Genomic DNA, 22,376 nt, shown 5'->3' on the forward strand with positions numbered 1-22,376 from the left:
GTGCCCCTATGTGCGATACCGCCATCTAGCGGCCACTAGGTGGCGGTATTGTGTGCCCGTGTGCGATACCGCCATCTAGTGGCCACTGTCGTGCAGTTAGTTGATGGAACCATTATATATATATATATATATTATATATGCTCGGTGCCTCGTTATAAACGTTTACAACTACCTTGTTTTGTCGACAAAATATTCTCAAATTTGCAAGAAATTCAACATCTATGCTGTCATGATACATAAGATATAATTTATTAGATATATCTTTACCTATAGGAATATATGGCCACTGCAGATTTGACTAATGATAAATTATGTTTCCTCTGCTTTACATCTTTATCACTTAGCATTTATGCCACCCCTGATGTAGGAGCATGGTGTGTCCTGGTGTGTCCTTTTAACCTTTCACCCTATGGATTAGTGAAGAGACAAGGCCTGTTTTTTTTTCCAGCGAGTACAAATTAAAAAAAAGATTTATTGTGCAGCCAGACTCTACTGTACATACCGAGTGCTGAGTGACAGCAGCATGAGTGACTCAGAAAAGGCTAAATGGAATGCTTTGTTCAGTAATACTGATTTGTACCATAGAAGAAGAGGAATGCAGTCATCAGAGGTATTACAACACCAGAATAATCTGCTATAGGTTCATCTGTGCTCGTCCACCTCAGCAGGTGACCTCACAGGAAGTCATTAACTGGTCGCTGCAGTCCGTAGCTGCGTCTGCGAGTATAAACGGGCCGAGCGGCGCCATGTAAACACGGGTCGGGCTGATGTCACACAGTGCTTTTGGTGGGCAGCTCTGTGCTGTTGTGTCGCGTCTTGCGTGACGTGCCGTCGTCCCTCGGCCGAGCCTTCTGCAGGTTCGACATGGCGGCGGTGCGCTCGATGTCGATGAGGGCGTAGAGCTCGGTGCGGCGGGTGGGAGTGGTGGGGGGCAGGGGGGAGGTGGGGGTGCGCGGCGTGTGGGGGTTGCTCCCGTCGGAGGCGCCCCTGTTCGTGCCGCTGTTGTCCATCTCCACCTCGATGTAGTTGAGAGTCTTGGGGGGCTCCGTGTAGCCCGGCAGCGGCGGCCGGCGGAAGTCAAAGTTGAAGATAGTCGGGCCGTCGGTGCGGCGCCGAGCCGTGTCGGGCCGGTGCGCGCTGAGCGGCGCCGTCACGTTCTCCGTGTTGACGTAGTTGTGAGAAGACTCCAGGGCCGCAGACAGGGGGTGGGAGTAGGAGTGGTGGAGGCCGTGGTGGCTGTAGCCGTTGAGCGACGGCGTCTTCAGGCCGCCGCTCTCCTCGTCCTCCGAGCTCGGCTTCCTCGCCTCCCACACCGGCGGCAGAGCCGGGAGGTTCTCGTAGTCCAGCAGGGCGGTGCGCCGCTGGGCCGAGTTGTTGACATTCTGCAGGTCGGGAGTGAGGGGCGGGGGGCGATGGCGGCGAGGAGCCGTGGAGGGATTGGAGGAGCCGTTGGAGAGGGGAGGGGCCGGCTCCACCTCGGCGGGGGCCTCCGTGGAGCCGTTAGTCTCTGGGGGCTCCTCGGCCTCCTTCGCCTCTTGCTGCCTCTTCTCCTTCTCCATCAGCTGCCTCTGAACGGGGGTGGGGCCCAGCACGAAACGGACCCCCTGAGGCTCCAGCAGCACCTGGGGCTCCGGCTGGGTGGGAGGGGCCAGGGGCTCGCAGCGGGTCCTCGGAGGGGGGGGAGGTGTCGGAGGGCACTGCGACTGTGGAGAGGTGGGGCTCTCGAGGGGGGTGGTGACGGTCAGCGGACTGGGCTGGTCCTCCAGGAGCCCCGTGGTGTTGACGTAGGTGTGAACCTGCACAGGTGACACATCAGAGGCTGCCAACAGGAAGCTGCATCATGGAACAGGAAGTGAGTCTTACCGCGTCGTCTGCCACCAGCAGAGGGTGCGTGGACTCCTCCCCCACCGAGGGCAGGCGTGTGGCCACGGAGGGGTGGCGGGTGGAGGGGTGAGACGGCGCCTCGCCCACAGACGGGATCCTGGTCACGCGTTGGGAACGGTCGGCACCGAGTAGCCGAGCGCTGCTCCAGAACCGGAGGGTGACAGGAGGCAGAGGAGGGTGTGAGCACGAAACCAGGGTGGATCACGGGGGTGTGTGGGGTGTGTGTACCTGCTGGGGTGTGTGTACCTGCTGGGGTGTGTGTGGTGGGGGTGTGTGGGGTGTGTGTGGGGTGTGTGTGTGGGGTGTGTGTACCTGCTGGGGTGTGTGTGGGGTGTGTGTGTGGGGTTGTGTGTACCTGCTGGGGTGTGTGTGGGGTGTGTGTACCTGCTGGGGGTGTGTGGGGGTGTGTGTACCTGCTGGGGTGTGTGTACCGCTGGGGTGTGGTGTGTGTACCTGCTGGGGTGTTGTGCAGCCTGCTGGGGTGTGTGTGCAGCCTGCTGGGGGGTGTGTGCAGCCTGCTGGGGTGGTGTTGGGGGTGTGTGTACCTGCTGGGGTGTGTGTGGGGTTGTGTGTACCTGCTGGGGTGTGTGCAGCCTTGGGGGGGCTGGGGTGTGGTGTACCTGCTGGGGTGTGTGCAGCCTGCTGGGGGTGGGTGTGGGGGTGTGTGTACCTGCTGGGGTGTGTGCAGCCTGCTGGGGGGGCTCCAGAACCGCCTCCTCCACCACGCTGATGCTGTGGTTGTGCATCACCTCCTGCAGCATGTTGAAGATCTCCTCCGCTCGAGAACATTTGAAGGCGAAAATACCTGCAAACACATCGGCGGCGTCAGGCTCCGCCCACAACGCTTCACCACGCCCAGATACGGGTGGGGGGGCGCTCTCTGTGTTCAGGTTAATGTGAAGAACAACACTCATCCCGATCCAATAACACTAAAAATTCTCTTTCCGTACATCGACTACGTCAATTAAACGCCACGAGTCCGGCGCCACTCGTCTCCTGGATCCGACCATCAGAGGAACGTGGGCGTGGCCTGATAACCACGCCAGACACGACCATGCTGGACCTCCCTCTACCCCCCAGAACCCAAATGATCCGCTACCTTGTCCCGTCTGGCAGCGCCGGCCGCTCTCGAAGGAGAACAGGTTGGAGTCGTAGCCATAGCGACGCAGGCACAGGTACGGCCACCTGACGTCGTCACGGCGATGCGTGTGGAGGACCAGCTCGGCCTCCGTCAGCTCCATCACTCCTGAGCCCAACTCGTTCCCATCGTCATCCACGTTAATGACCTGAACAAAGACCAGGTCCAGAATCAGCCCGTTGTGATGGGTTAACGGGCTGGTTAACGGGCTGGTTAACGGGCTGGTTAACGGGCTGGTTAACGAGCTGGTTAACGAGCCGGTTAACGGGCCGGTTAACGGGCCGGTTAACGGGCCGTTAACGGGCTGGTTAACGAGCTGGTTAACGGGCTGGTTAACGAGCTGGTTAACGGGCTGGTTACGAGCCGGTTAACGGGCTGGTTAACGAGCTGGTTAACGGGCTGGTTAACGGGCGAGTCATTGATCGAGGGTTCTAGAATCGGCTCCTCAGCAGACGTTGAACATTTAAAACCAATGTTTTTAGCATTTGCTGCTCTGATCCGACTCCTCGTTTCTCCCGTCAGCGTTAATTAACGAGCTCGATGATTCCAGTCGGTCAGGCAGCGCCTCCTCCTGCAGCAGCTCCATGTTGGAGGACGAGACGCTGCCTCAGAGAGACGGGGGAGACGGGGGAGACAGGTGAGACGGGGGAGACGGGAGAGACGGGAGAGACGGGGGAGACGGGAGAGACGGGGGAGACGGGGGAGACGGGTGAGACGGGTGAGACAGGTCACCCGTCTCACCCGTCTCAAGAAGCCTCAAAATCTCAGATTAGAATGAAGGTTCTCATCACTGCTGCTAAAGATGAGACAGAATGATTGGATGGTGCAGGGGGACAGAGACGGGGACGGGGACAGAGACAGAGACGGGGGACAGAGACAGAGACGGGGACAGAGACGGGGGACAGAGACAGAGACGGGGGACAGGGACAGAGATGGAGACAGAGACGGGGACGGGGACAGAGACAGGAACTGACCTTAAATTTACTGTGATGATTATCTGGAATCGACTCTTTCTCTGGACAGCTTAAGCAGCTTCCCATGGCTCCCTCACACCACCTGGTGTCTGAGGACAGCACACACACGGGGGGGTGAGAGAGTGTGTGAGAGAGTGAGAGAGTGTGTGTGAGAGTGAGAGTGTGTGTGTGAGAGTGAGAGTGTGTGTGTGTTGGGGCTCACCTAGATCCTGCCTCCAGTCCTGGTTCCATCCTCACAGCCTGACGGACTCTCATGGTTTAGTGGGTCTGAACATGAACAGCAGCTCTGTGCACGGAGACACACACACACACACACACACACACCACACACACACACACACACACACACGATCATATTTAACAGTTCAGAGTGAAAAAGGATCATTTGGAATATACAAACAACAACAACAACAATAATATCAAAGAAAATCAGGCTGATGGATGAGGACACGGGCCCGCGGACGTCCCAGCGGGCCGCGGACGTCCCATCGGGCCCGCGGACGTCCCATCGGGCCCGCGGACGTCCCAGCGGACCCGCGGACGTCCCATCGGGCCCGCGGACGTCCCAGCGGGCCCGCGGACGTCCCAGCGGGCCCGCGGACGTCCCAGCGGGCCCGCGGACGTCCCAGCGGGCCCGCGGACGTCCCATCGTCCAACTTCCATCTTCAGGTGCAAAAACAACAACATTCTGACAGGAGCCGCAGAGACGAGCAGGACGGCGTCTTCACCCCCACGACTCTCCCTCCATCCTGGTTAAACCAGTAAATTGACGGGTCCAGATCCAGAAGACACAGAGGTCAGGTGCCCGGATGCTGGATCCGGATTCCGTACGGGTCGGCAGTCCCAGCTGAACTGGGCCAACGGTGGCTGGTGCCGAGTGGTGAACCGGGTCCCACCAGGTGGACAGTCCCCAACAGAACATGAGGGTCAGAACATGAGGCGCCAGCAGCTCTGCGTGGTGGCTGGACCTTACTGGACCTGTCACCGGACCACCCTGGACCACCCTGGACCGCCAGTGGCCGCAACTGGTCCCACTTCCAACCAACCAACTAGTTTCCACAACTTGCTGGTTCTGCTGGGCTTTGTTGTCGCCTGGAGGTTCGGATCCATTCATTGTCCTGCCGGTGGCGACCTAAACCGCTGGGGGACGACGCCGATGTCTGCGGGACATTTGGGACAGTTCGGGCAAGTCCGACTCGACCGAAGCTGCGCAGCCCCGCAGATCCCGCAGCGCTGATGCGGGGCGGGCAGCTCGCTGACTTGCGCAAGTTTGGCGAAACTTTTCCCCCTCCAGTAAGTCGGTGACCCGCGGGCCGGTGTCCCACGAAGACGGGGGCGAGGACGCCCCGTCCGCTGGCCGCCGCAGGCTTTAGCTCCGCGTTAGCCACCAGCTAGCTAGCGTCCCGAGACACCAACGCAGTCCGCTCGCTGGGCTCCGTCTAACCGCGGCCAGGACGGGCGGGGAATGGAGGCATACTTACGGGACACGGTCGTGGGTGGCGGGTTACAGTGGCCGAAGGTCCCCGACATCCACACGGCGGCGAAGCAGCTCGGATTCGTCCCGAAGCGACGCTGGGTCGTCCGGGGAGAAGCCAGCTAGCGTTAGCGCGCTGCTACACCCGCAGAGCCTCCATCTTTCCTCTGCGCTGCTCGAGCGCCAAAAAAACAATCACAACTTCTTCCAAACGTGGCTACCGCTCGCCTTCGCGCACGACGACCGCGGAAAAGCGGCTCAGGTCCATCGGCGGTCCGCCGAGCTTCGCGGTGGGCCGTCGGGCTCCGTCCCAACGCACTTTTTATCGGTGAAAAACAAGTTTGCTGCGGTCGGACGGCGCTAGCCTGTCGGCTAAATCACTGCTGAACTTCCGAGAGTTTCGGCTCCCAATGTGCTGGAGCCCCGCGGGAGTGCGCATGCGCCGGGCCTCTCCCCGCGGAGCCCGAGCGAGTGACGAACACGAAAGTCATCAGTTAAAGATAATTGCTCCTTCTGCTGAACACCCGCAAATGTGCGCGTCCCACGCGCCGCCACGCATTCCTGCGGCGTGAGTGAGCCGTCGTGTCGGAGCAGGTACCGATGCTGCAGGGAAGCAGCCGCCTCCAAGGCTCTGCTCGGGATTTACTGCGCGATTATTGCAGATAATCGGTGATAATTGCGACACTAAACAAAGTTTAATACGTGACGTGGTCGTGACGTCACCTGCGTGTGAGACGAAAGAAACATGTTTGAGTTAAATGTTGTGACGTGTGACGTTTAAAGGCTGAACATTAATGCACACTAATACTTCTATAGGATAAATAGTTTATTGAACACTTGAATAGTGATTCGAAATGCTAAAAAACATTTAAACAATCCTTTCAAGAAGAATCTTTTCATTATAAATTCGTCATACAGTTAAATTAATGTGCAAATATTGAAAACAGAATTTTAAAAAAGCTGATGAATAGTGTAAAGTTCAGATAACATTTGGCCTGTACATCATAAATAATGATAAAGTTGGATTTGAGTATTTAACATATGAACAGAAATGTTTGGCCGTGGTGTCTTTAACGTCTGGTGCACGGCGTCTCTGCGGAGGAAGGATCATACGTACAGGTTATTCCCACGTCTGCACAGGCGGCGGCGGCGGCGGCGTTGGCGAGGTCACTCACCTCTCTGGGACGTGAAGTTCACATTTTCATAGATGGGACAGAGGAGGTGCTCCTGCTCGCTGCGGAGCTTCCGGGCTCTGAGGACGTCCCGAACGCACTGATGCAGGTAGGCGTACTGACACTGGGGAGACACGGGGTCGTCATGGCAACAGGGTCAGGAGGACGGAGAGCAGCGGAACCACTCGGACTGACTCGGGATCGGTTCTCTCACCTCCGTCTGCACCATGTGTGAGCGGTGGAGCCGCAGGTCGAACACGCAGCCGTAAATGTCCACCGTGTCCCTGTTGTCCAGCTGCTGCAGCAGTCGGTCCAGCACCACAAAGGTGCCTGTGCGACCCCCCCGGCACTGACACACACACACGCACACACACGCGCACACACACACACACACACACACACACACACACACAAGCGCACGGTCGTAACGTGGACACACACCGAGGGTGTGGCGTTGAAAACTCCAAATGTTGTGGGATCAAATTAAAAAGGTCTTCTCAAAACCGCCTCACACTAGCGGTCGGGTTCAGTACTTGGGCCTGGGTTTGGTACCTGCAGTGGACCACCGTGGGTCCAGATCCAGGACTTCTGTTGACGTAGTCTCGGACAGTCCGGACGAACTGAATCAGAGACTGGGTGGTTTCTGGCACCCCGTGATCGGGCCACACGGTGTAGTGGAACTGCCGAACCAGCTGTGTGAAGCTCAGCTGTTCTTCCTGACACGCACACACACGCACACACACACACACACACACACACACACACACACACACAGCTGTAAACCTGTTCTGCTGTCTGCTGACGTGTGTGTAGCGCTGAGGTGATGCTCACGCTGCAGATGCTGAACTCTCGTATGGTCCACTCTGGGAGGACCGACTCTGACAGCATCTGGACAATCAGGTCGCCGTAGTACAGAGGATCCTGGTCAAAGGGCCAGTAGTGGTCACACTTCACCTGAGCAGGTGACACAGGACACAAGAGCTGCAAATCCCATTTGAATGACCAGTGCAACCTTTGCTTATACTGACTGGAAGATAAAAGAGAATAAAACCAAGACTATTCTGAACCTCACAAAACTGCTGAGGCCTTCAGACTGGATCATAAATGAGACTGGATCACTTATGGTCATAAATGATCCAGTCTCTGTGTGCTGATGGGCCTTGTTATCTACACACACTCACCCTGCCTTTCTCCACACACTGGGTCACCATCACCACGTTATGGACGTTCTGCTCCCACACCATCTTCCAGAAGTCATCTTTTGTTCCCGGCAAGGGTCCCTGAGTGGCGACGTACTCCCGACGGAAGTTATTCCCCTGAGAAACAGCAGCCGGGATTTAGGTGGAAACCCTAAATCCCGGCTGCTGTAACAGCCAGTGTGACCACTAGAGGGCGCACGCGTGAAGGCGCCTTACGGGGATGTAACTGGCGTTGATGTAGTCAGAACATGGGTCGTCATCCACACAGGACAGCTTCACCCTCGTGCAGTCATCTCAACACAAGAAGCATCCCAGCGTGAGCAGAGGACGGTGAGGTGACCCTAACCCTAACCCAGGTGTAACGTGTTTCTGTTCGGGACTCACAGGGGAGGATGTTGTTGTATCGGTTCTTGCCGCGGTTCTCAGGCAGCAGAGCCGAGTCCTGGCTCTGATTCCGGCCGACATCTTTAAGGTTCTGACGTTGACAAAAGCGGTTTTAGCTACAGATCCGCGGAGACGAGGCAGCAGAGATGTTCGTCAGAACTGACCTCGTACTCGTCTGACAGCAGGTAGTTGGAGTCCGCCTGCAGTTTGACGTAGTGGCTCTCAAAGTTCGCAGTTTTGATGGGGCTGAGGCGCAAAATGAAAATGTTTAGAGCTGCAAATTTAAAAAGTACCTCTGATCTTCTCACCTGGAGATGCGGCGATGGCTGAAAAACAAGACGGAGAACAACAGTCACCATGAGTGAAGATGCCCCAGAGCTCGGGGGTGGTACCGGCGCTCTTTCCCTACCCTCTGTGGCTGCTTGGACCTCCTGCTGCCAGCCTCTCTCTCCTCACGCTCATCCTGACGGTCGCTCTGTCATCCACCCTGAAACACAGAACAGGTGTGACACCTTGGGTACCTGCAGACCCAGGAGCCGCCCCTGGGCCGTTGGGGCTGCGCCGTGGTGGCGGCGCCGTGGTGGCGGCGACGCCTCGCTGGCTACTCACGCCTTGCGAGCCTTTTGTCTGCAGACCAGCAGAGCGGTGACGCCTACAATCACGGCAACGAGGAACACGCCGGCGCTGATGCCCTCGATCACGCCGCTCAAAGGCTCTGCAGGCCAACAACAGGTTAATACAGACGCAGGTCAGCAGAGGGCGCGGGGCCGTGCACGCTCACCGGCCTCGGTGACCATGGGCAGCGACAGGAAGGTGTCAGTGAAGAGGGGAGACCTGCTGCCCAGGTCGCTGCTGTCCTCCTCCAACAGCTGAGTGAAGGCGCGGACGCTGAGCCTGCAGCAGGACAGAGGCAGACAGACACGAGTCAGAGATCCTCCCGCGACCCCCCACGACCCCCCACGACCCCCCAGGACCATCTTCAGCTGCCGTACCTGTAGGCAGTGTTGGGCTTGAGAGGTCCATCACAGAACAGCTTCAGGTTTCTGCTCTCTGCTTCCGACTGTCCACCGTCACACGAGCCCCCCAGGGTGTCCGTCCCTGTCCCTACGCCCAGCTCAAAGGTGTGGGAGCCGCTGTCGGCCCCCCCGGCGCACTGACTGGGGAAGTAACTGGTCTGGTAGGACGTGACGGAGCTGTTGGATTTGTAGTCCAGGTACGAGGGCAGAGGGTCCCTCTGCTCAGGTTGGCCGTCATCGCTACCTGCACACACACCAGGAAGGAAAGGTGAGGCCGCCGACCACTGAACGCTGGTCACCGTCACGTTGGTCTTTTCTAAAGTCTCCGACCGTCCTTCACCTTCAACCGTCCTTCAACGGGGCGGCTGGACCAGCAGGGGGTAAACGATGGCAACATCATCATTTTCTACCAGGCTCTGTTTACCTTTGGATTCCGTCACCACGACCGTGAAGAACCTGACGGCTCCGTTGACGTCACTGAACCAGCTGCAGTTAAAGCTGAAGAAGATGGAGGACTTGGTGACCACAGAAGACTTGTCGTTGACCCGGGTACTGAGGGGGGGCACTGGAGGTCCTGCAGGAGGCACAGATGGGCTCTTTACCTCCCCTGCACACACAGTCTGCAACAGCCTCCAGAGTGAATCTTACGATCAATCATGGTGACCACGCTGTCCTGAGCCTCTTCGCTGGTCACCCCTGCAGAGATGACCTTCACTGACACCCGATAGCGTTTGTGGGGCTCCAGCTGGGTGATGACGTAGGCGCTGGAGTCTCGTCCGGTGCGTCTGGAGTAGACCAAGGTCCGGGAGTCTTGGTGGAGGCATTCAATGGTGTAGGAGTCATAGTCGGCCTCTGGGGGCGCCCAAGAGCAGGAGATGGAGGTGGAGCTCTGTGGGCGGCAGTGGAGGCTGGGGACCCGTTGGGGCTCTGCAGACCCACCACACAAACTGGTCATTTACACAAACCTGTGGCACGTGCCACTTTTTGCACAATACAAACGATAAATTATTCAAATAAACCACAGTAAGTGATTTTCAGGTTGTGGATCCCGGCGCTGCCACCTACTGGTTCGGATTTTGATGTGAATGGCTGTACTGTAAGTGGATAAGGCCCTCGGCCCCATGGCCCCGCTGACCGTACGGAGGCTGAAGGTGTACAGTCGCCCAGGGAACATCCCTTTTAGGATGCGGCTGCCGGACGTGCGACTCTGGTAGGGGTTGATGATGGACAGACGGTCTCGAGGCGTCCACTGCAGGTCAAAGTCGTCGTAGTCAGAGTTGATGGGGCCACTCCAGGTGAGCTCCAGGGAGGTGTTGGTGACTCCCCTGAACAGGAAAGAAGTGGCAGGCCCTGGGGCTGAGGGGGAGGAACAGGACGATGATCCAGTGCTGGAACTTTAGCTTAGTTAGCATAAACCCGTGACAGAAGGCTTCATTCACGTTGCTGGTGGTGACGGTGGCCCCTCACCTGTCCGACCCAGCGTGCTGGCTCCGTTGCTCAGCTGTTTACTGAGACTCAGCACCTCGGCTCTGTAAAGCCGGCCTGGGACCAAGTCTGAGAGGACCGCCTCATTCGCCTCTGAGCCCAGCTGCATCCTGGCCTGTTGTGAGCCGTTGGGGTTGTAGAGAGACAGCAGGTAGCCGCTGAGCTCACCTGGGCCCTGGTCCCAGCTCACGCACAGAGTGTCAGACTGGTTTCCAGCATGAGCTTTCAAAGACACCACGGCTGCTGGGACTAAAGACATGATATTGTTACTCAAAAGAGCTGCAAGTAAAGCGGCAGATGCTCACTGATAATAACAGCACTGTGAAAATGATTTTGTTGGATACACAAGATGATTGTGGTGGGCAGGTGAGCTCTGCTCCTGTGGCTTACCTGTCCTGGCCCAGACTGATGTCTGGTTGCTCTGCTCTCCACTGTGGGTCACCACCACCATGCGATAGGGAGCTCCAGGTGTGAGACCCTGGAAGGAGGACTGCTGGCTGCTGGGCTGAACTCGCCGTCTCTCCTGCAGCGAGTCGTCCTTCCTGTAGAGGAAGAGCTCGTAGCTGTCAAAGTCTCCCTCTGGCGGCGACCAGCGGAACAGCAGGCTGTTGGTGCTGTTGGTTTGAATGGCCAGATCAGCCACGGCAGCGGGCCCTGACCGCAGAAAGGAAGAGTTCCATTTTACTGACTTTGGATTGTGGTATATTATAGATTTATTTGATCAAAGTGCATTTAATCGTAACAAAAATATTTACGCGCGAAGCATAAAAAGGAGGTCTTACATGTGCGGGCCTCAGTGTTGACACGCTGACTGTGGACCCCCCCACTGGTGGTTTGGACCTGGACTCTGTATTTCCTGCCAGCGGTGAGGCCTTCAACCCTACGGCTGGTTTCACCAAAGGCCAGAGAGCAGTTTGTCACCAGGCTGCCTCGGTCATCCAGGAGCTGCAGGACGTAGCCGTCGGAAACACCGCGAGCCTCCTCCCAGCTCACCTGCAAGCTGTGGGTGGAGTGCAGGTCCTCCACCTGAAGACCCGTCACTGCCGAGGGCACTGCGTGCATAAATAGAGTTAGAGCGCAGAACCGTAGCTGTGAGTTATTGCGTTCGTTAGCGTGGCTCACCTGTGCGCCCGCCGGCCGTGTCGTTGTTGAGCAGCTCTCCGCTCACTGACTGGACCGTCACATCGTACATCTGCCCTGGCTGCAGGGAGCCGAACACGACCTCGTTCTGGTGTTTGAGGACTCGCCGCACATCCAGCTGTCGGGTCTGCCTGAACAGGAACACCAAGTACGCGTCCACGTCCCCCTGACCAGGTGTCCAGCTCACCTTCAGGCTGGTGCTGTCGCCGCTGTTACTGACGTGGATGTTTTTGACTTTGCTAGGAACTGAGGAGGAACCTGCATTAGTGAGCGCTTCATGGTGTTTGACCCGATGTGGCTGTGACCTGTGTGTGCTGACCCGTACGGCCCTCGATGAACTGGACTTTCTGGTTCGGGCCACTGAAGGTGGACACCAGGATCTTGTAAAGGCGCCCAGGTGTGAGCGAGGACAGGACGCACTCTTCCACGCCGCTGCCCAAAGTGATGGGAGGAAACACCTTCATATCACTGAAGAGCAGCTGCACCTCATAGTGATCCACATCTCCAGGCGCCGCTGACCACGTGACATTCAGTCTGTCCGTGTCAGAACCAGTCAGAACCAGGGATCGGACAGCTGCTGGGACTATGGGACAGGAGAATAGACTAGTCTCAGTCATAAAGACACTATCAGAAACAGAACTGACGTTGCGTAAAAGCTCTCAGGTTGTGAACGTTAGCATGAATCTGTTCTGGACGGCTGCTTCTCTTCTGGTCAACTCCAGTTTTTTCACTGTTTATATCTGATGTTACTGTTTTTTTGGTGCCTCAAGGTCAAAGGATCAGAGGTCACTCACATGTCCTGCCATGGGTGTAAGCACTGGTCTCATAATTCCCACTCCAGGTGCTGACCAGAACTGTGTAGAGCCTGCCGGGCACAAGGTCGGTGAACACGCACTCGTTCTGCATCTTCGGGACCGTTCGGTTCTGCAGGAACGCGTTGTTGTGTTTGATGAACACCTGGTAGAAGTCGAAGTCTCCTGCAGCGTGACGCCAGTAAACCTTGAGGGAGTCGTCTTGGGCGGCGTGCGTCACCGTTGGGTTCTGCACTTTAGAGGGTTCTGAAAGGACAATAAGCACATTTCACAGCTGGGATGTGTCGCCCAGGGTCCGGTGACGTCTCAGTTCTGGTGGTGCTGGACTCACGTGTCCGCCCCTGAACCAGAGTGTGGTTGTAGAAGAGGCCACTGCGGGAGCCGATGGAGATGTTGTAGAGACGGCCCGACACCAGAGAGTTGAACACGCACTCGGGACTGGACTTGGACACTGAGACAATGTGCAGCGTCCTGTCGTGGTCGCTCAGGGTCACCAGGTAGCTGTCCACCTCCCCGAGCGATGGACGCCAAGACGCGCTGAGGAAGTCCGTACGACCGTTGTTGCTGACCGTCACCTCTCCAACTGCTGCCGGGACTGAGGGAGGAAAGGCGGCAGTTAGGGGGGGGGCACCGGTGGTGTGGTTTTACACCTCCGAATGAGCTTCAAGGGACTGTTTAAAATCAGTCCCTTTCAGCTCGCTTTCCTCTCAGGTCGGTTCTTGGTTATCCTCTTCCTGTTTCAACAGGAAGTTTCTGAAACAAAGGTTGTTGATGTGCAGACTTCCTGAAAATTCCTGACAAATTTCTGCTTTTCAACAACGTCCTGGACACACACAGACACACCCCAGCTGGTTTTCCTCCTCGTGCACACAACCGACGTCAGACTGTTTGTTGTTGCATAACTTCAGATTAAAAAGTAAAGTTCAAAAGTTTAAAACGCAGCACAAACTCTGATTGGCTTTTTTACTATTATGAAGCAGAGTTAAAACATAAAAACATAAAAGCCCTAAATCCGACAGGCAGTCACCCCCCACAGACCAGTCTCACCTGTGCGTCCCTCTGCCACCGTCTGCCTGGAGCTCTGACCAGCTCTGGTGGTGGTTAACACCACCCTGTAGAGCGCTCCAGGAATCAGAGCGTGGAAGCTGACGCTGGTCGTGTTGGCCTCCACACTCTGGTTCTTGATGATTATGCTGCCATGGACCAGCAGGATTCGATAAAAATCCAGTTGCCCAGAGGTTTGGTGCCACCGGACCTGCAGGCTGTCCGTGCTGCCGCCATTAGAGACCTGCAACCCCGTGACCTGAGCCAGAGCTGAGGGGTCACATAGTGCACAGACAGATTTAAGTTAAAGATTTGAATATTGACAGTAAATGAAGGGTTAAAAAAATCAGGTAAAAAAAAAATCAGGGTATAACTCGTGCAATATTTTCCAGGTAGACACTGTGACTTTAGATTACATTATATATTCCTGCTTCAGTTTTATCGTTATCCATTGGCGAGGTCCTGTGTCGCCACCTAGTGGCGGGACTATACATCGCGGGAACTGAATACCATCATTCCTGGTCATCGGGGAATCGTTGCTAATCAATCAAATGATCAATAAAGGGTCACGATTAATTCTAAACAGTCCAGCACATAAAAAAGTTTAGGTATACATCGAACTCATAAGTGAGTGTTCTTGTGCGGTCGACTGAATTACTTGTTCTGGTGGTAACAGAGGAGGAGCTGCTCAGGTTGCCACTGTTGGTTGTCACGGTGACGGAGTACAGGCATCCAGAGGTGAGACCATAGAAGCTGCACTCTGTAGCCTCCCTGGAGAGGACCCGCTGATCCACGATGGCCGCGCTGTCCACCGTCCTGAGGACCACGCTGTAGCGGTCCCATTCACCGGCTGGTGGCCTCCACAGGACGCTGAGACTGGATTCATCCGTGTGACGGACTTCCAGCTGCTGGACGGGACGCGGCGCTGCAGGGGCGTCAAACGGAAAAAGGGTTTCAGCCCAGCCGAGAGCGCGACACAGATGTGCTGTGAGTGCTGACTGACTCAGTCGTCCATAGCAACGGGCCGTGTTACTCAGGCTGCCACTGCGAACGGTCACGTCGGCCTCATACAGGTGTCCTGGCACCAGACCGATGCCGAGGCTGGAGAACGCCAGCTGGGTGCTCGCTCTGCCGATGGTCTGGTTCACCAAAACGTCCGAGCCGTTGTTCAACAGGACGTTGTAGCTCTCCCAGTAGCCGCTAGGGGGCGCCCAGCTGATTTTCAGCATCTTGCCATCACTTGTCATGGAGAGACCCGACACCGGCCGGGGCACTGAAATGGGATGTAGGTGTGATTCAGGGAAAGGGCGGGACCCAAAGAGGCCCACCTGGCATCAGGAACACCCACCTGTCCTCCCGCTGGCTCTGGTCTCTGAGCTCAGTCCTCCAGCTGTGGTCCTGAGCCTCAGCTCGTACCTGAGGCCGGGGGTCAGACCCCTGAACACCACCTGGGGAGGGTGGAAGTTGCCGTTAGCCTCAGCTCGATGAAGTCTGCCTGTAAATATGCTTCATCGCTGCACCTGGGTGGTGTTAGGAGTCAGGCGCCGCTCCTGGGCGGGGCTTCCTGGAGCGGACAGGGTCAGCAGGTACGTGTCCACCCCCCCCTCAGCAGGGAGCCAGGAGGCCTGTAGACTGTGTGAGCTGCCGTTGTGGTCCAGCCTCAGACTGGACACCACTGCTGGCACTGAGGTCAAAACAAGGACAGGAAACAGATCCAGCCCTCCCGAGACACGAGATTCCCTCATATTTACCTGTGACGGCCTGAATGGAGGCGGAGCTCTGTAGACCCACGGCCTCTGTTACCACGGTGATGGTGTACATGGTGCCAGGCTGCAGGTGGTCCAGTACAATAGAGGTAGCAGTGTTCTGCAGAGAGATGTTCTTTAGCAAAACACCATCCCGGTCCTGCAGCAGAGTCCAGACCCGCTCGGTTCTGCCCAACCCGCCTGCCAGGAGACCGCGAGGCTGCCTGAGGACGAGGGCGCCACCTGCAGGCGGCCAACAGGTGCTGGCGCTGGATGACAGGTGAGAGGGTTGGTGGAGAGCACAGCACCTGAGGTCCAAACGCTCGTCTTCCTCTCACCTGTCGCCGCTGATGTGCGGACAGATGTGGAATTCTTCTCCCCGGATGAAGCCACCACACTGAGAGTGTAGCGGGTCCCCGGGACCAGCGAGCCGAATCCGGCCCGGGGGGCCGCAGTGCCCATGACCCTGGTGCTGCCAGTGAACCCAGACACGCTGTCCTCCAGAGTCACATGGTACCAGTCCACGTGACCGGCAGAGCGAGTCCAGAACACCCGCAGGCCCGTCGAGCCTCCCTGGTGGTCCCGGTCTGGCTCGGCACTCAGGACAGCTGGACCCACCGGGTCTGAGAGAGAAGCCACGAGTCAGAACGTCTAGAAAATGCCACAGCACCGGCACACAGACGAAGTCGGGTCGGTGAGTTCACCAGACGGTGGTTTCCATGGTTTCAGTGAGTCTTGAGGACGTGGGGCAGGAAGCTCGGGGGCGCTGCTTCCTGCCCCCCCTCACCTCTCACCTGTGCTTATCAACAGCTCTTAGCGGTTCCAGAAGAAGAACCTGTCGGGGAGGTTTTAGTGTTTCCTGTGTTGGACCGGGGCGAGACCATTGTTTGGACCTCTTAAAGAACAAACTGTTTTTCTGGTGCTGCTCTGAGTGCAGACAGGAAACAGAAAACAGGGAGCTTCCTCCCTGAGACGTGGCGGCTCCTCCGGCTCCCGGGCCAACGTGGCCCAGGTTCTGAAGGACCACGGAGGATCCGACCATCCCTCACGTCATAAACCTTTGAGGAACCGTCTGATGAGTTCTGGACCTTCAGCAGCAGAACAGAACGTCTAATCTGTCCTTCTGCTTCCTGTTGCAGGAACAATGTGAGGAGGGAAGAGGCCCGGAGGGAACCAAGGCCGGCCCAGTCTGGAGAATCTGGCCCGTTACAGGTTCCTCTCTGACCCGATGCCCTTCGTTCTTAGCCCCTCAGCACCACACCTGCCTCACCTGTACCAGCTCCATACCTGCCTCACCTGTACCTGCCTCACCTGTACCAGCTCCATACCTGCCTCACATGTACCTGCCTCACCTGTACCAGCACCATACCTGCCTCACCTGTACCAGCACCATACCTGCCTCACCTGTACCTGCCTCACATGTACCAGCACCACACCTGCCTCACCTGTACCTGCCTCACCTGTACCAGCTCCATACCTGCCTCACCTGTACCAGCACACCTGCCTCACCTGTACCAGCTCCACACCTGCCTCACCTGTACCTGCCTCACCTGTACCAGCTCCATACCTGCCTCACCTGTACCTGCCTCACCTGTACCAGCACCACACCTGCCTCACCTGTACCTGCCTCACCTGTACCAGCACCACACCTGCCTCACCTGTACCAGCACCACACCTGCCTCACCTGTACCTGCCTCACCTGTACCAGCTCCACACCTGCCTCACCTGTACCTGCCTCACCTGTACCAGCACCACACCTGGCTCACCTGTACCTGCCTCACCTGTACGAGCTGTGGCGGTGCTCTTCTGTCCGTCCCTGCTGGAGACTGCCGTCAGCTGGTACAGGGTCCCAGGACGCAGACTCCTCATCCGGCAAACGAAGGAGGCTTCAGGTGCTGATTCCAGGTCACAGCCGGTGGTGTGAACACCTGAGTCCTCGGCCGCCTCCAGGCTGAACCGACAAGCCGGACCCGCCCTGCTGGAGAACCTCACCTCCAGGTAATCGGAGCCGCAGCGGATCCAGGTCCAGTTCAGGGAGCAGCGCGAGGCCTCGGTGGACGGCAGCTGCAGCAGGACCCGTTACACAACTGTCAAGTCAAGACCCACAACAGCTCGTTATTGGTTCGGTTCTGCTGACACCTACCTGGCTGCTGGGAGCCGGACGGGACGCCGCCATGATGGTCGTGGGCGGAGCTTCTGTGGCAGCACTGGCCGTGGTCGTGAGCATCGCTCTGGTGGATGATTCCAGTGTGTTTGACGGCGCTGTTGTCAGATTCGTAGGTGCCACTGAAGCCGCCTTGGAGAAGCGGTCTGTGGACCCCCCCCGGTCTGTGGACCACCCCCGGTCTGTGGACGCCCCCCGGTCTGTGGACCACCCCCGGTCTGTGGACCCCCCTCGGTCTGTGGACCCCCCCCGGTCTGTGGACCACCCCCGGTCTGTGGACGCCCCCCGGTCTGTGGACCACCCCCGTCTGTGGACGCCCCCCGGTCTGTGGACCACCCCCGGTCTGTGGACGCCCCCCGGTCTGTGGACCCCCCCCGGTCTGTGGACCCCCCCCGGTCTGTGGACCCCCCCTGGTCTGTGGGGGACACAGACGGCCCACGTTGGGTGATGGGCCACGGCGCCTGTCGAGGGGTTGTGAGCTGATGCACTGTTGACGCTGCAGGTGTCGGTACTGCAGGAGGCGTGGCCGTGCCTGAGCCAGGTGAAAGGGCGGAGCCACTGTGTGTCGCCTCCTCCTCGGCCCATGAACGCGGTGGGTCTGTTGCATTTTGGTTTGAGTCTGTGGTGGAATCGCCAGACGAAGGAACTGAAGGGTCAAAGGAGACTTCCGGATCGACCTCGGCGGTGGGAAGAGACGAGCTTGTGCTCGTTCTTGACTCAGCGAGAGTCACCGTGGCATGGTTGTCATTTCTACCTGACTGGTCAGTGGTCTGGTCTGTCGTTATCATGTCTGGACTCAATGGTTCATCACTGCCATTTAACCCTGACTGGTCAGTGGTCTGGTCTGTTGTTAGCATGTTTAGACTCAAGGATGTAGCTTCACTATCATTTAACCCTGACTGGTCGGTGGTTTGGTCTGTTGTTAGCGTGTCTGGGCTCAAGGATGTAGCTTCACTACCATTTAACCCTGACTGGTCAGTGGTCTGGTCTGTCGTTATCATGTCTGGACTCAAGGATGTAGCTTCACTACCATTTAACCCTGACTGGTCAGTGGTCTGGTCTGTTGTTATCGTGTCTGAGCTCAAGGATGTAGCTTCACTACCATTTAACCCTGACTGGTCAGTGGTCTGGTCTGTTGTTAGCATGTCTGGGCTCAAGGATGTAGCTTCACTACTATTTAATCCTGACTGGTCGGTGGTCTGGTCTGTTGTTATCGTGTCTGGACTCAAGGATGTAGCTTCACTACCATTTAACCCTGACTGGTCAGTGGTCTGGTCTGTTGTTAGCATGTCTGGACTCAAGGATGTAGCTTCACTACCATTTAGCTCAAGGATGTAGCTTCACTACCATTTAACCCTGACTGGTCGGTGGTCTGGTCTGTTGTTAGCGTGTCTGGGCTCAAGGATGTAGCTTCACTACCATTTAACCCTGACTGGTCAGTTGTTATCGTGTCTGGACTCAATGGTTCATCACTGCCATTTAACCTGACTGGTCAGTGGTCTGGTCTGTTGTTATCGTGTCTGAGCTCAAGGATGTAGCTTCACTACCATTTAACCCTGACTGGTCAGTGGTCTGGTCTGTCGTTATCATGTCTGGACTCAAGGATGTAGCTTCACTACCATTTAACCCTGACTGGTCAGTGGTCTGGTCTGTTGTTATCGTGTCTGAGCTCAGGATGTAGCTTCACTACCATTTAACCCTGACTGGTCAGTGGTCTGGTCTGTTGTATCGTGTCTGAGCTCAAGGATGTAGCTTCACTACCATTTAACCCTGACTGGTCAGTGGTCTGGTCTGTTGTTAGCGTGTCTGGGCTCAAGGATTGTAGCTTCACTACCATTTAACCCTGACTGGTCAGTGGTCTGGTCTGTTGTTATCGTGTCTGGACTCAATGGTTCATCACTGCCATTTAACCCTGATGGTCAGTGGTCTGGTCTGTTGTTATCGTGTCTGAGCTCAAGGATGTAGCTTCACTGCCATTTAACCCTGACTGGTCAGTGGTCTGGTCTGTTGTTATCGTGTCTGGGCTCAATGGTTCATCACTACCATTTAACCCTGACTGGTCGGTGGTCTGGTCTGTTGTTATCGTGTCTGGGCTCAATGGTTCATCACTGCCATTTAACCCTGACTGGTCGGTGGTCTGGTCTGTCGTTATCATGTCTGGACTCAATGGTTCATCACTGCCATTTAACCCTGACTGGTCAGTGGTCTGGTCTGTCGTTATCATGTCTGGACTCAATGGTTCATCACTGCCATTTAGGACCGGTGGGTCTGTGGCTGACGCGGTTGTTTCTGACCTCCTGGTTCGAGTTCTCCTGATGTCAGTAACAGCCGTGGAGGCGCCGTCACTCACTGCGGCCACAGACGCAGCAACATGTCTCAGGACTCTGACGGTGTCCAACAGGTCACTGACGGCAGGAGTCCGAGCGCTGGGGGCGGAGCCGGAGAGTCCAACCGGAGCGTCTGAACCTGTGAGACATTAATGTTGTGAACAGATGCTGAATCACTGGAGGCAAATTCCTCTGGTCTTTGAGTTCAGCACCAAACAAGCCGGCGTTCTTCTACGGTCAGTTGCCAGAACCGTGACCCATGTGACAGGTCAGTTCTGGAACATCCTTTGAGATGCCGCCTGAGGCAGGAAGAACAATGTTGACGTGTTTCCACCAGCAACAATGTGAGGACGGATGTCCCCCGCTGACCGGCGGCCATGTTCTTCGTAACGCTCACTTCCTGTTGACTAAACGGACGGAGAGCGAGTCCTAGCTAGCTCACTTTGATTGTAACAGATGCTATACAGATAAGGATTGATTGGCTGATTGATTGGCTGATTGATTGGCTGATTGATTGATTGGCTGATTGATTGATTGGCTGATTGATTGATTGGCTGATTGATTGGCTGATTGATTGGCTGATTGATTGGCTGATTGATTGATTGGCTGATTGATTGATTGGCTGATTGATTGATTGGCTGATTGATTGGCTGATTGATTGGCTGATTGATTGATTGGCTGATTGATTGGCTGATTGATTGATTGGCTGATTGATTGGCTGATTGATTGATTGATTACACATTTACCTTTTCAGACCCGTGAGGTTTTCCTTTAAATATTCTATTTGTCGACATATATAAAAGGCTGTGCTACACCTGCGCACCTCCAACGATCACCTGTCTCCTCTCACCTGCGTCCGTGCACAGTGACGTCATCCGTTCCCTCCCGCCAGGGTCCAGGTCGTACCTCCTCCACTCAGACGGGGGCAGGTTCCGGCCAACCACCAGCCCCGTGGCGTGTTTCCTCAGGTACAGGTGCGTATCGGCCAGCCCGAACCCTCGGTCCGTGTCGAGGCAGCTCCACGCCGGCGCCTCGCGGCAGCCGCTCAGTTTGGCGGGGTGGGCGTGGCCAGGCAGGCGGGGACTGGGATCCGCCCACAGACACCTGGATGACTGCGCGTGGACGAGTCGAGCTCCGGCCAGCCACGCCCACCTCTGGGCGGGGTCACCGAGGTCACATGGCACCAGGACAAGCTGCCGGCGTTGGGAGGACAAACAGGACTTGTGCGGGGACAGCGAGACCAGGAACCCGGCTGGGGGGGGGGCAGCAGCAGCCGGCCCCTCCAACCGCTGCACTTCCCCCAACTTTGTAAAGGCTGAAAGTCAAAAAACACTAAATTAACAAGGGCTGTAGTCTGGGTAGCTCGTTAGTGGAATTCTGTCCTTTAATTCTGTATCTAAAATCATAAATGTGAACAAATGAGTTTTTAAGATAAAAGCAACACTGATTAAGCACAATATAATATCAAGCTTAATTATTCCTTTGCTGATGTCATCGGATTGTTCTAAACATGGAGGCTGGATGAATTCAGAATCAGAATCAGAAGCAGGTTTATTGCCATTGTTCATGTAATACACAGTATTACACAAACTAGGAATTTGTCCTGGTGTGACACTGCGACATTCAACATAAAGAAGACCACACTAGAATAAGATAAATAAAATAAAATAAGACTTATATATTACAGTCGTTTAATCACTGGCTAATGAGTGTTAATGAATTAACATTCTTATATTATAAGTTTTCTTTATTTTATTAGCTTTAGCAGGTCAATGCTCCCATATTTACTCAACACTTTACTCCTACAACTGCTACTGTCCCTTTATTATTTACAGTCCTGATTAATTCTTTCCTTTCATGAGAGTATTGATCAGTTCCAGTGCAGCCAACAGACCTGTTGGACCTCCCGGTAGGAGAAGATTCCCAGAATATTCCCGTGACAACATCACACCAGCAGTTTCGTACTTACTCCCACAGCTGGATCCCAGCAGGAGAAAGAGGAGCAGAATCGGGGCGTCCATGTTCGTGTAACTCCTCCAGCTTCAGACGAGCTCAAGAGCTGAGGGGAAGTGAGTGTTGGTGGGGAGGAGGAAAGCCTGAACCAGCACAGCTTCCTCCTATTCTACTGCTGGGGGGGGGGGGGGGCGACCAGGAACAGCTCGGAAATACCAGGGTCCATCCCACATGATGAGGAGGAATGGGGGGGGAGGGGAGGGGGGAGAGGAGGGGGAGGGAGAGGAGAGAGATGGGGGGGGAGGAGGGGGCGAGGGGGGAGAGGAGGGGGGGAGAGGAGGAGAGAGAGGGGGGAGAGGAGAGAGAGAGGAGGAGGGGGGAGAGAGAGAGGAGGGGGAAGGGAGAGGATAGAGAGAGAGGGGGAGAGGAGGGGGGGAGAGGGGGGAGGGAGAGGAGGAGAGAGAG

At 56.3% G+C, this 22,376-nt stretch overlaps 3 protein-coding genes across 8 annotated transcripts; all 3 read right to left on the reverse strand.

The window, feature by feature from the left end:
• Positions 1-220: 220 nt before the first annotated feature.
• On the reverse strand, positions 221-7,075 carry LOC130536098 (fibroblast growth factor receptor substrate 2-like). The gene is given in 10 exon segments (XM_057051739.1): positions 221-1,796; positions 1,864-1,991; positions 1,994-2,023; positions 2,555-2,689; positions 2,984-3,170; positions 3,997-4,085; positions 4,199-4,282; positions 5,478-6,563; positions 6,646-6,766; positions 6,857-7,075. Coding segments are annotated over 6 exon segments (1,572 nt in total). The 5' UTR covers positions 4,063-4,085; positions 4,199-4,282; positions 5,478-6,563; positions 6,646-6,766; positions 6,857-7,075; the 3' UTR covers positions 221-770.
• Positions 7,076-12,307: 5,232 nt separating this feature from the next.
• On the reverse strand, positions 12,308-16,351 carry LOC130536583 (receptor-type tyrosine-protein phosphatase beta-like). Its single transcript, XM_057052638.1, has 13 exons — positions 16,303-16,351; positions 15,933-16,090; positions 15,806-15,864; positions 15,474-15,736; positions 15,243-15,406; positions 15,071-15,170; positions 14,726-14,995; positions 14,381-14,647; positions 13,726-13,992; positions 13,010-13,273; positions 12,824-12,924; positions 12,661-12,731; positions 12,308-12,449 (listed from the first exon to the last, which is right to left on the reverse strand). The coding sequence occupies exons 1-12, from the start codon at positions 16,349-16,351 to the stop codon at positions 12,690-12,692; spliced, it is 2,004 nt and encodes a 667-aa protein (XP_056908618.1). The 3' UTR covers positions 12,308-12,449; positions 12,661-12,689.
• Positions 16,352-18,135: 1,784 nt separating this feature from the next.
• LOC130536101 (uncharacterized) lies at positions 18,136-22,015 on the reverse strand. 6 transcript variants are annotated; one of them, XR_008953277.1, is made up of 4 exons: positions 21,853-22,014; positions 20,809-21,273; positions 19,116-20,097; positions 18,136-18,385 (listed from the first exon to the last, which is right to left on the reverse strand). XR_008953277.1 is itself a non-coding variant. In XM_057051743.1 (3 exons), the coding sequence occupies exons 1-3, from the start codon at positions 21,977-21,979 to the stop codon at positions 19,538-19,540; spliced, it is 1,152 nt and encodes a 383-aa protein (XP_056907723.1). In that variant the 5' UTR covers positions 21,980-22,014; the 3' UTR covers positions 19,070-19,537. The 6 variants fall into 6 exon arrangements, 1 of the variants encoding a protein (XP_056907723.1); XR_008953276.1 differs by lacking the exon at positions 18,136-18,385 and adding an exon at positions 18,961-19,059; XR_008953278.1 differs by lacking the exon at positions 18,136-18,385 and adding an exon at positions 18,962-18,987.
• Between the last annotated feature and the right edge of the window lie 361 nt (positions 22,016-22,376).

This window comes from Takifugu flavidus, chromosome 13 (assembly GCF_003711565.1).
Source record: "Takifugu flavidus isolate HTHZ2018 chromosome 13, ASM371156v2, whole genome shotgun sequence".
Lineage (NCBI taxonomy): Eukaryota > Metazoa > Chordata > Actinopteri > Tetraodontiformes > Tetraodontidae > Takifugu > Takifugu flavidus.

Coding starts and splice junctions, on each gene's coding strand:
- LOC130536583 (XM_057052638.1), bottom strand. CDS start 16,351: ATGGTCTCGCCCCGGTCCAACACAGGAAACACTAAAACCTCCCCGACA. Junction 15,407..15,473: donor CTCCATTCAGGCCGTCACAG/GTAAATATGAGG, acceptor TTTTGACCTCAG/TGCCAGCAGTGGTGTCCAGT. Junction 13,274..13,725: donor GGTGGCAGAGGGACGCACAG/GTGAGACTGGTC, acceptor TTCCTCCCTCAG/TCCCGGCAGCAGTTGGAGAG.
- LOC130536101 (XM_057051743.1), bottom strand. CDS start 21,979: ATGGACGCCCCGATTCTGCTCCTCTTTCTCCTGCTGGGATCCAGCTGT. Junction 21,274..21,852: donor CCTACCGGGAGGTCCAACAG/GTCTGTTGGCTG, acceptor TTTGACTTTCAG/CCTTTACAAAGTTGGGGGAA. Junction 20,098..20,808: donor GTCACTGTGCACGGACGCAG/GTGAGAGGAGAC, acceptor AATGTCTCACAG/GTTCAGACGCTCCGGTTGGA.